Genomic DNA, 12,342 nt, shown 5'->3' on the forward strand with positions numbered 1-12,342 from the left:
TGTTTTCATCGAGTTTTCTGGATTTTCGGTTTGAAATAGAAGAAATGGAATATTCTTCTCTAAAACGTACGTACAATATTGGCAGAGCGGAGAGAATTTGACATTTCCAATTTATATCCTACTCGTTCTCGAAAATTATTCAAACTGTTCACTTCGAAATAGAAAGAACAGAAGATTTTTTTTGGAACGTATTTGTAAAATTGGCAGAACGGAGCAAGTAACGTGACGTTTTCAATTTATACGTATCTATTCTCGTAGTTCTCGAATCTTTGCAAGTGAAATTAGACGAAACAGAATATTCTTCTGTGACTTATTTTCAAAGTAGATAAAATCAAGTAAATGTGATGCGACAGTTTTCATTTATAAATGTCTATCCCCGTAAATTTCGCAGTTTTTAGTTCAAAATAGAAGGATCAGAATATCCTCTGTGCCTTTAAAATTGGTAGAATGATATATTTTCCTGTGATTTACCTATTTCCAAAATTGACAAAATCAAATATAAATGAGATTTAATAGTGTTATTTATACATAATGCATAAACTGTGAGTTGTTACGCATTTATGCAAAATTTAATATACAAAGTTTAAAATAAAATATATACAAAGATACGTACACTATTCGAAAGAACATTCGTCGTAATTTTTGACAGGCGAAACGAACCTCTGTTTAGATTCTGCCTCTTTACGCGTGTCCGTAAAAATATAAATTCGCATAAAAATCCACAGTCTAATACTGAATTTCCAAAACCCTTTAATTGAAAATAGCAGAAACATCATATTCTTCCCGAAGGTGTTCTTCAAAGTTGGCATGATGGAGTAAGTGGTTCTATATTTTTAACGGTGTTGCGTATGCAAGACTATCGCCCCAGGGAAACCGTCCCATTGACAGAATGACGAACGTTCCAGGTAGTCGGTGGTTACTCCCAGGGCTTATAAATCAGACGATATTTCCTGTTTCGACGTTCACGGAGACGTCCCGTTTCCTGCGTGCCATCTTAAAGTCAATCCTCGTGGAAGCTCGCTGGCTGAAGTGTTTCTTTCCATTTTTAGATTACTCAGAAACATTCGAATGTACTTTTGGTTCTCTGCATCTCCGTCTGCCTTTTAGAATTTCTATACCTATTTTTAACCTACGTTCGTGCGAATTTTATTCCTTTCTTTTTATCAAATCAAATCGTTTTATCAAATAGATTTTCCAAGACTCGCCTACTTTAAAAAAATTGATATCATCGTCTTTTAAAATACGTTTAGTCTTGGTACGTTTAATTTAGCGTATTTTCAAGTTCTGTGTGATTAAATAATTTTTATAAATCGTCGCGTTAGTATTCCATGTGCTTCCGTACGAATATAATTACTAAAACACAAATAAACGTCAAATATGAAACATAAGTACGTCTAAATGAAACAAATCAAATTATCAAAGTATTATCAAATTATCAAATTATCAAAATATCCAAAGAATAAAGCTCATTGTGATATTTGATGGGAGAAACAAATCTGTTCTTGAATTTTCTTTCCTACGTTATACTAAAAAAAAAAAAAAAAAAATGTGAATTTTCATGCACATTCACAGTTTAATCGTGGCAACTAATGGATTATGAGTGAGAATTTACGACAGTCCCCAATGTCTATGCACATTTTCCTGTTTCAAATGCAAAGCAGGCTAATAATTAGGTAATCCTTGGATATGGTAATGTTATCTAACTTCAACGCTCATTGTCGTAATTTAATGTATTTAACTTTAGCTTTCTACGATAGATCGTTTCAGGATTTTCTCCATTCTAAGGCTAAAGTAGTGCTCCTATCTACATCTCACCCACGGCGTCATATTTCAGGATCTTCGTAAGTTTCCTAATCCGCTAAGTTCGCTATAAGAGGATGGATCTTCGATGAAGCACTGGCTGTTTCTAACTTCAAAGCAAGGACCGGTTAAGTAGTCGTGCAAAGTAGAATTACTTAGAAATCGATCTTATCTTCGAATTTTACCGTGTCCAGGGCAGCGTGAACTTTCGAAATTTGCGTGTTCAAAGTGAGAAGCCTTGTTCAGCTTCCTGAACTTTCTCGAAACTATAGAATTTAATATCACAAGCAAGCGTTAGTTCCAAAACACAATCTTCATCGTCACCACATTATTCTATTTTATTTTAGATTATTCGTCAAATTCTTTATCGAGTACTTTATGGAGAACTTTCTCTAAATTGCAGCATTTAATATTACAAGCAAGCTTTAATTTCAAAAAACAATCTTCATCGTCACGACATTGTTTTATTTTATTTTATTCTCTATGGAATGTACCTTTTTTTACATGAAAGATAGAAAATATAATAAATGTAATGATATACAAGGTTAATCGATAATATTGTGAATTGAAGTTTCACGGAATTTATCGTTCAGTTTATTGGAAAATTCTAATACTGAATTTTTCACAAATGTAAAATTAATATGCAAATCAGAAAATCGGCAAGCATTGACATTTCGTACTTTTCAAGATTTGCAATCTGGAAAGCGAAGGAGGTAGCCCCGGTTGTCCTCGTTTGCTATTCAACACTCGAAAGAATCAACGTGTCGCGTAAATCGACAATTTTCAGACAAGTTATGGCGTCTTGGGCAGAAATCCTAGTTCCTCGGCTCGACTATCATATTCTTTTGTCGAATATAGTTTATTGCACGTTCGGTTGCACCTGCGAAAAACACAGACGTAGCGAATGTCGTCGAAATAAGAGATCGTTGTTTATGGTTTCAAGCAACAGACAGGCTTCGAGGTATTGCTGCACGCTCGAGTTTTACAACCACTACAGTTCTCTTGACACTAAATTATCGTCGGAGCAAGCGTACAGGGTGTCCCTGTAGGAAAAGGCGGTATCACGTAGGTATCGATAAATCTTGGCTGACGAGCTTCATGCAAGATATATTGCCACAGTGTCGAAATTTTGGTTTCAGCTATGTGCAGTGAACATATTCTGATTTCCTTTTAATCTGTTGCCCTTTTCTAAACACTTTCTTTCTCAAGGCGACCTAATCATTTCTTTATCAAACTAGAGTTTTTGTATTTTTCCTTATTCATAGGTTTTCGTACATTTAAGTAACTTCCCTTAAAAATTCCACTTTAATTAGTTGCGCTTTTCTGTAATTTTTTTTCAACTTTCATACTTCCTTTTTTTCCATTTATATCTTCATTCATTTCTTGCTGATCGTAGTAGGTATATTTCTGTATACAAAATAACTGGGTGTTTAGAAATGTTGTTCTCGAGTCAGCTTATACATGATCATTGTTGTATATTTATACAGCACGAAAGTGGTAACAATTGTGATCACTACACTTCTAACGATGCACAGAGAAAATAACATAAACATCATTTCTCTACAGGATTTCCGCTTGATTTTTCCTCTATGTTTAGATATTCGAGACACCAGAAATTTAAATATTTGCCATTTTCGAGCCAAGATTTTACTCGAAATTTACATCTCTCATGCACTTAATTCTTCTTCATGTAAAATTCGCCAGACTCTGGGAATATCAATTTTCTAGAAATCAGTTGCTTCGTCACTTAGATGTTACAATTTTGCGTTCTATTTAATCCACGATTCTGTATAATCTTTGCAATCTGAATTTCCTGTTTCTCAGTTTAAAAAAGTGCTAGAAAGCTTAAAAAAGTGTTAGAAAGCTCGCTGCTTTACTTATACCACAACTTTGCCCTTTTTGTATTTTATAGCTATGATTTCAAATTTGCAAATTAGATTGATGTTGTCTAAGTGAGTCACCCTATATTCCCGGTTATGGAGCTCCATAGAACGCTGGATCACGTCGTTCCCAAGCATGACCATGTCAAAATGCCCATTTGCCCGCTTTTGAATAATCACCGACGTCGGTATTTTTAACTGGAAGAAGTTGGAGGAGTAGTTCCCGGAAAGCATTTGTAAAATGTCGAGACGACAAGCTTTCATTGAATCTTTAATCTTTACTGTGGAATCGTGGACAATCTGTGCTGGTAGCGTTCGTTTTCTTTTCTTTCTTCCGAGAAACGTCCATGGAAAAACAGAAACGTTCGTGTAGAGCCACGCTATGTTCATTATTGACTATAAGCGTGGGATTTCTCAGTGCTTGGAGCAAACTGCTACTCTTAATACTCGTTGCACTGGTATATGAAGCTTTGTATGGAACAGAAGAACGTAATTTTTATTCATTAATCGAGTGAAAAGATATTTAATAAGTTTTTTCTGAAATTTCATATTTTTCTCGTTGGTATGTCAAGTACTATTAAAATATATCGTTCATTGTCTTTTCTATCTTTCTGCGTCGTTCTGTCGAAACACGTAAATGTAAAGCAGTACTAACCCATATTTAAATAATACCCATATAGCGACGGTGACGCAACATATGCGTCAATGGTAGCGAAAGTGTTAAATAAATATATTTGATATAGAATAATTAAGGAATAATTAAAGAAAATTAAATCTACGTAAACTTAATATCTCGTTGGAGATTCGAAGAATGATCAGTGGAAAGTTAAAGGATATTGAAATGGTAGAGAGTGGAAGATCATAAGAGGCAAATAGCATAACGAAAGAAAAATCAGGGAAGATAGAAAATCAGGACAAAAATTCGTAAGATAATCAGAAATAAAAGTCCAGAGAAATCCAAAGAATAATCACAGAAAAAGCCACAGAAAATCTCAAAAAGTACTAGAAACTGAAAAGGCTATGAATCACATCTAAAAGTCCACACGTCGAATCGTAAAATAAAAGTTGGCAAATAATCAGGAAATAACGAAAGAATGCGAGAACTGCGAAAACTTCAAATTCAAAACGTCAAAGTGATCAGAGAATCAGCTGAAAAATCCAAACCACGTGTTGAAGCCATTCGACAGTGTCTGCTCAAAGCGAGCCACCGCAATTCCAAAGAAAACAATGTAATGTCCAAGTTACTCCAAGCCAAACTACCCTGCTACTGGGCTTCCCTCTTTCACGGAACTCCACTTTCGAAACAGAATTACCCAATTTCCTGCAACCACGACATATACATATAGACACCCTTCTACACGTATACACACGTGCGCATATAAAGACAAAGACCACGCTTGTAGAAAACGTGGAATACGCAGACCTTGTCCGACAAGTCAGTCGGCAATGTTGGAGATCCAAATCCGCGACAGGCAAAATGATTTAGCCCCAGTAAGTTCGATGGTCCCTTGAAAACCCTTGAACGAAGCTTCCTCTATAGATCTCCCTTCGAAATTCTGGTCATGACGTTTACTCGACAAAGTTTCTGTTGTGGTTTCAAAATGCGAATATCGCAACTTCTCGTAAAGTAATAATGCAATAATACAGTATTACAAGCTCTCGTTGTAAAGTAATAATAATCACAATAACACAAATACACACTACAAAAGATAGTTGAAAATGGAAATTATAAACTAGATTGGGACAAAGCAATGCACATCGATAAGATGCAGTTACATGTAACAGGCCGGATATATTTATATTACAAAAGAGAAAAGAAAAGCTGCGTAGTCGACGTTACGGTACCAAATGATACGTGCGTTACGCAAAAGGAACGAGAAAACATGAAAAAGCACACTCCATTTGCAATAAAAATTCACACCAATGGAAATAAGAGAATGTGACAGTACTACCGATGGTTATATCCGTCATACTTATCATTCATGAACAAAGAATTTCTCCAGTTATTTTAAAACACTAGGTATAAAGACACACCTTCGTTCAAACGTACGATCAGCTACCATATTCGAAAGAGCGGCAATAGTCGAGAAAACGCTACGACAATAACACGAGAATATAGATACGAGCTGGTGAACACGAACACGTCATGTAATCTTCAAAAGCACACAAGTATAAATAGGGATGATAATAACAATAAAACACACCTAAAGCTCTAATAACAAATAATAATACCCTTCCCTACACACAAGAAAATTCAACGCCTCGTCCTAACTTGGTCGAAGCACTTTGGAGTGAACAAATCCATCCTTCAAAAGATGAAAAAAGAGAAATAAAAAGCAATGATAATAATAAAACACATCTAACGTTCTACGTAAAATAGAGACACATCGGCGCATAAAAATCATTATTCTTGGTCATTGGTACGAAATTTCTTAAATACATGATGGACAAGGCGAATATTTGACGATAATTCCGTATTTACCATAAACATCGGCGCATCTTAAGAAAAAGAAATAGACGATAATAATATTAATGATAATAGTACTGATAATTATAATAACAATGATAATGATAATGATAATGGCGGAGCGATAATGGTCGGTTCCGAGTTCACCAGGAACTTTGGCGGGGAACTTTAAATGCGCGCCGACGGGATAATAGGAGAGTCTCGCAGTTCGGGCAATTTATGGCGGTCATTCTCTGGACGATAACGAAACGCTGCCGCGCTACCGCGAGAGGCGAAAACTTGTCAAAAGGCGAAATTACCGTTGACCCAGCACGTTTAATCCGCCGTAGCGATGTTTGTTAGTTTGTTCTAGCACGGGGAGGGCCGAACGCCGAGGATACACGAGTTTTACGTTTCAGATAATTTCGTCTATTTTTGGAATTTTCGGAAAACGTGGGCTGCTACACTGGCGAGAGACACCGAGGAAAATGTATAATTTTAGTGGAAATGTATTCTTTACGAGGTTAGATTCGAAGGTATTAGGTTTCTTGGAAGTTTCAATTTAACGGGCAAATATTAGCATCTATTCAATTTTCACCTACCATCTATCACAAACCATGTTAAGGAAGAAGAAATTTGCTGTTTTAGATACGTGCAACATTAAGAAAACTTGTTAGAAAGAGTTTATTTATAGAGGTCTTATTTTATTGTAAGATTTACAAAGAGTTTATATATTTCTGAAAATTAACAATGGTCAAGCGACGTGACTCATTATTGTATCTAGTTGTATGTTTACATCTGTACATATTTTTATCGTTCTGAACATCCGCCTACATCTGCATAGGAAATAATTTTTCTAACTTCCACTTTGTATCCACGTCATCCACCTACGCTATTTCATTTATCCTAACTGTGAAAGAGATTAAAAAAAATTATTTTTTTTATTTGGAAGTAGTTTACAATCCATTCTCATCGAGAATTATAAGTAAATTATTCTGGCGTGGTACTATAACGTGAATAATAAATGATTATCGTATGTTTGATTCTAGCTGAATCTAATCTTTAAATCTAGAGAGTAATGTCTTTTTAGCTTGCGGATCTGATCCGTCGTGTCAAGTAATTGAGTAACTAGTCGGTTTTGATGGTTGTTAATTTTTATGTTATATCCATTACTGAATTTGGATATTTCTTCTTTAACTATAGGTACCTTAAGGTCGCGATGTATTGTTTTGTTGGCAACATACCAAGGTGCATCTATTGAGGATCTTAGAGTTTTTGATTGGAATCATTGAAGAATTTCTATGTTGGAATTACTCGCTGTTCCCCATAGTTGGATCCCATAGGTCCAAACAGGTTTTAATATGACTTTATATAGCAATATTTTACTCTGCACGCTTAAGTTTGAAACGTCTGCCAATGAGTCAGTAGAATAAAAAAAGTTATGGCACAGTTGAAGTTGAAGCTTATTTTTCTTCAAATTCTTGGCTCCTATGGAACACGTAGTGATTCCGGACATTTGGTTGGCAATGTATTACTCGTTCGCAACAAGATGCATATAATTTCATATTAGTCGTTATATTTCATTTTTATTCGTACTTAATTCTTGTAATTCATATTTTCAATCACGGAATTACATTCTAAGGTTGCATTCATAGTCACTAAGACGATAAAAGAAGTTAGAGAAACTTCTTTAAAATTGATATAGAAATGCGAGAAAGACAGGCGAAATGCGTATGCAGAGTTTCAACTCAAAGGGAGTGCAAAACCAGTCCAGAGTATGCAAACCAAGAGTGTGAATCCAACTAAGGGTATGTCAACCTTAGATGTAACTTGCGATTCGCTAAACCAACAACCATCTCATCTAAAATTCAAACTCGGCTCTGTAACATTAATTTATCACGGAGATAGCATGTAGAAATTATCTTATGCGTACATTACGAGTGTCAGACGAATTTACAATTCGTTAACCTAAATGGGATGCAACTGCGAAGACAGTGATTAGACGGGACGAGTTGCAAATGCAGCTGAATAAATCTACGCTGCAATCATTTAAAAAGATCGTTAAATAATTGAGAAATTGACAATCTTCTATCTTAAATCATTCGTTTGAAAGATCTTTCCTCTAATTTCTCATTGCGTCACTTTCCTAGCAAACCAACGATACATAAAACGAATATAATCTTCCTCGCCCCACATACTATAAAACACGATATCAAAGAAAATTCCATGAAAATTCGATGAGAAACACACGACAAACGTTCTAACGCCAGTACACTTTCAAATCTACGAAAACCTTCAAAATTCAGCTAAAACAGGCAGAGACAACGTTTCTGCGCGATTTTTACTCGGTCGAGGCGTGATCGTATGCAAATTGAAAAGAACGACGAGAGGATTGCGTCGCAGCGTGGAATTGCAACGCAATTCAAGCAAGCCGAAGGCTGCAAGTCCGTGGAGCGACCGAGTTAGGTTTCCAAAGCCGTTTCAAAAGCCGACAACGGGTTTTCTACCGGCAACGAGAAACCGACAGCACACGTGGAAATAGCACAACGCGTTTGCCCTCGGCGATTTTTCCGTCCACGAGCCGGCAAATTACGCGCGGTTTTGGGGTCGCTGGTTATTTCTGTCCGCTTTTGTCGGCAAATGGGTAATTAATGCGCTCTTAAAGACGACGAAATGACGATACAAAGCTTGTTTGACTTTCACGGTAGGTAGTTCCCGCGGAATTTGGTTCGCGAGTTACGCTTTTAGGAAATTTCTATAGACCGGCGTTTCGTTCTTTCCTAAAGTTTCTAACTTTGTTTCGTTTTCTGACGGATCTCGAATAATTAGATCCGCGGGTTTTTATGCATTTCTACGAAACTGAAAGTATCACTGTACAGAAGCTGACTGAATGTATATAATTTGTAAAGATATGTAAAATATTTGAGGGAGAATACTCGTTTTCATGTTTAATAGATATAGTGAATCTTTATTTTTTTAATTGTATTCGTAAAGATAAACATTTGCATAAAGATCAGTTTCGAACGACTAGTTTGGTTTTTCTTCTATATTTTTTTACTACTTTATGATCCTTCATTTTATGCGATTTTCTTATAGTCAGGGTTAACAGTTATTTCCCTTCTTAAAATTAATTAAACAATTATTCATACAAAGGTTTATTCATATACGAGGCTATTTACCCACAGAGCGCACAATGTTCAAACGTTAAGATGAAAAACCTTCGTCTAATCTGAGAGAAGACAGACAGAAATTATCGATAGTAGGTGTACGACAATAATAATCGCGATTAAACGTGAAATACGTGACTCGTCTGCAATTTAATGAGTAATCACGTCAGCAGAGAAAAACCATTACCATTGTCTATAAAATTAGTCAGTGTTATAATACCATTACGCTCCCTCGCACTCGGCAAGATTACAGTCGTGCTTTTGCTCGCGGAGGACTACAAAGACCTTTAATTTACTAACTCCTCTATGCGAAGTTCCTGCAGGACAATTAACGAAACCTAATCAAGTACTCTGAAACACGGTAGTAACCAATTTGCATCCTTGTCGAATAAATTTTTGACAATGTGATCCATCATCATAGCAATTCTAAATTCAAGCGGTGCATTGTTATGTAAGTTTTCATCTTTAATCCTAAACTAATACTTTAATCCTACAATTATACGACGACTAAAATATAGAATTTGTATGAAAGAAAAATTGAAATATGCGTATGGTAAATAAAATAAAATAAAATAAAATATATATATATATGGTTCGGGAGAAGAAACAAGCCTTTATCCACGTGTTTCACACCATACATCGTTTTCATCCACTTCAAACTTTTCTAAACAAACATTAACGTCATTTGAAATTCTAACTGAAAATGATGGTTTGGTTATGTAAATACCAGCTAAGGGTATGACTTGTTGTTTGCTTTTTTATGTGAAGAATTCTTAGTAGAATGACTCACGAATCGCGCTGGTCATCGTATTTTCTCATGTTCAACTTCATAAGTTTCCTAAGCTCCAAAATTAAACATAAGATGAGATCTTCATTGACGTAACTTCTACTTCAAGTGCAAATCTCGACCACGAGTTTGTTATTTTTAAGAGTAAGGATCTTTAGAAAATATGAAATTGTTCAATGAAATCTTCACCATCATCGAACCAACAACGAGAAGATGACATTTCTCTTCGTTAGTTATTTATTAAATTTCTCGATCTTCTTGTCAAGGTTTATAAATTTCGGTAGGATAAAGATTCGAATGAATATCATTACTAGTAATAACTATGCAATCTGTCGTTAACTCCACGTCAAGAAAGTTTGTTTTCTCCACATTAATGTCTTATAGGATTTCTCAATATTCTCTTAAAACACGTAACTTTCGAAAACAATAGAAATTAAAGTCTTGAATTAAAACTTTACCACAATGTCAGTTGTTACTCTCTCGCTAACATAAAAGACACTTTCTTTCACATTTACATTTTGTTATATAAAACTTTTCAATATCTTTCCAAGGTTCGCACTCTTTGAGAAACTGCAGATTCGAATAAAAATCTCATGACAATGCACGCCATTATAAACTTCAGCAAATTCCACTCCATGCTATTTTCTGTAAACTCACCTATATAAACCATCTGTCATCTTTCCACCACGAGAAAATGTAAACTTCAGTTAAAATCATACCATCAAAATTATATCGCCATATACTATATACCGCGAGCTATCAATTCCACAAAGAAAAATACACTTTTCGTAAACTTAGAACCGTAAAGTATCAGAAAACTCTTGCGATAATTCGCACTACTATTAACATATTCGTTGCTATTTACTACGTCTATCTATTATACATATTTTACGCAACAATATTTCTTCAAACACATTATCTTCTAAACTATATTGTATTAAAACTCAAAGAAAGTACAATCCAACGATTATGTCAACAGCATTACTTAAATAACTGAGCATAATCGACGCAGCATATGCGTCACTAACAGAGAATATCCACCTCAAACTCTTCTAAACTAAAATAAACTTGAACTTTTGCACGAAGAGCGATAGATTTGTCACTTTTGCCTCGAACAATCGATAGATTCATAAACTCTACTCACTGTCTTGCATCAGTCGTGTTCAAACAACGTACCACCGGTCATAGATCGAAAAGAAAACAACGTTTCTCATAGATCGCGCACGTTTGCAGCTTGTTTTATCACGATTTGCTTTTCTTCTCGGGAACGGTTCATTGTCGCGTTGTCAACTCGAGTTTTCTGACGATCTCGGCGCCGGATCGCGTTCGCCGCGTATGCTAATTTTGCTGGTGCAGTCACGTGCTTTCGCAACGAGGATGCACCGGCTTGGCGTCGTTCAACAGCGAATATGAATGTTCCGACACCGGGATTTGCTCTGTGCCTGCGCTGGAACTTTTTTCTACGCTTTTCACGACCTCTTTTGTTACCATTATTAAAACATTCCGCTGTTGTTCTTTTGTAAGCTGTGTTTTGAGTGCTTCAGTTTGAAACATGAACTTGTAGATCGTTTAACAGGAAAATTTGTTCTTCTTGTGATAAGATATCTTTTTAGAATGTGGGATTTTTTCTCACATTTTTGTGAAAAAGTTTTATGTAGTACGCCAAAATTGGAACAATTTTTATCGCGAACAAATACATTTGTCGTTTGGTTAATAACTTGTTGAAGCGCTATGTTGCTCACGTGCAACGTCAACTGTGAGAATATTAAAAGAAACGTATTGTTCGTGTTTTTAAAGGGAAAGAAATAGCGAAGAAAATTCATTTTATTGAGATAGTTTCTAGGTTACGAAGATTAATAATTCGGTGAACTGTGGCAGTGTCGTGTCCAGGTCAGAATTTATATTCGTAGAAATGTTGAGTAGCAGATTAGGTGGGAATAAACGAACGGTTTTCTAGAGGTGGAGAAACTTCGTATTTCATTTCAACTAGTTTTTCTAGACTGAACAAAGATGATTTACAAAGACGAGCACTATTGTTCATACTGGAAAATGCTTCTATTAAGTGAAGAATTTTTTTAAAAGTAAATATGAATAAAACTGCGTCGTGATATAAAAGTAATTAAGAGTAGTTAACAATTGCCACTATAGTTTTAATCGATCATTTATTTCCCATCTATGTAATAAGTTTTTAAGTTTGAGAAATATTTTTCCTAAAGTTTCAGAGTTCTACCTAAAGAGAACAAAATAGATCGATTTAAATTT

General features: G+C 35.3%; 2 protein-coding genes across 6 annotated transcripts in view; one reads left to right on the plus strand and one right to left on the minus strand.

Moving 5' to 3' along the window:
* Ror (tyrosine-protein kinase transmembrane receptor Ror) overlaps nucleotides 1–12,342 on the plus strand; it is a 353,434-nt gene that overhangs the window by 102,553 nt on the left and 238,539 nt on the right. The window lies entirely within an intron of this gene.
* Nucleotides 1–12,342, minus strand: part of LOC117159572 (uncharacterized) — a 59,063-nt gene that overhangs the window by 14,196 nt on the left and 32,525 nt on the right. The window contains exon 1 of one of the 4 annotated variants that reach the window (XM_033339561.2): nucleotides 11,225–11,383. The exons of the other annotated variants lie outside the window; for them this stretch is intronic. Coding sequence (XP_033195452.1) covers nucleotides 11,225–11,234 — 10 coding nt within the window. The 5' untranslated portion in view covers nucleotides 11,235–11,383. Of the gene's footprint in view, nucleotides 1–11,224; nucleotides 11,384–12,342 lie in introns of those variants that run through there. 4 annotated transcript variants of the gene reach the window in all.

This window comes from Bombus vancouverensis, chromosome 13, assembly GCF_051014615.1.
Source record: "Bombus vancouverensis nearcticus chromosome 13, iyBomVanc1_principal, whole genome shotgun sequence".
NCBI classification, from domain to species: domain Eukaryota; kingdom Metazoa; phylum Arthropoda; class Insecta; order Hymenoptera; family Apidae; genus Bombus; species Bombus vancouverensis.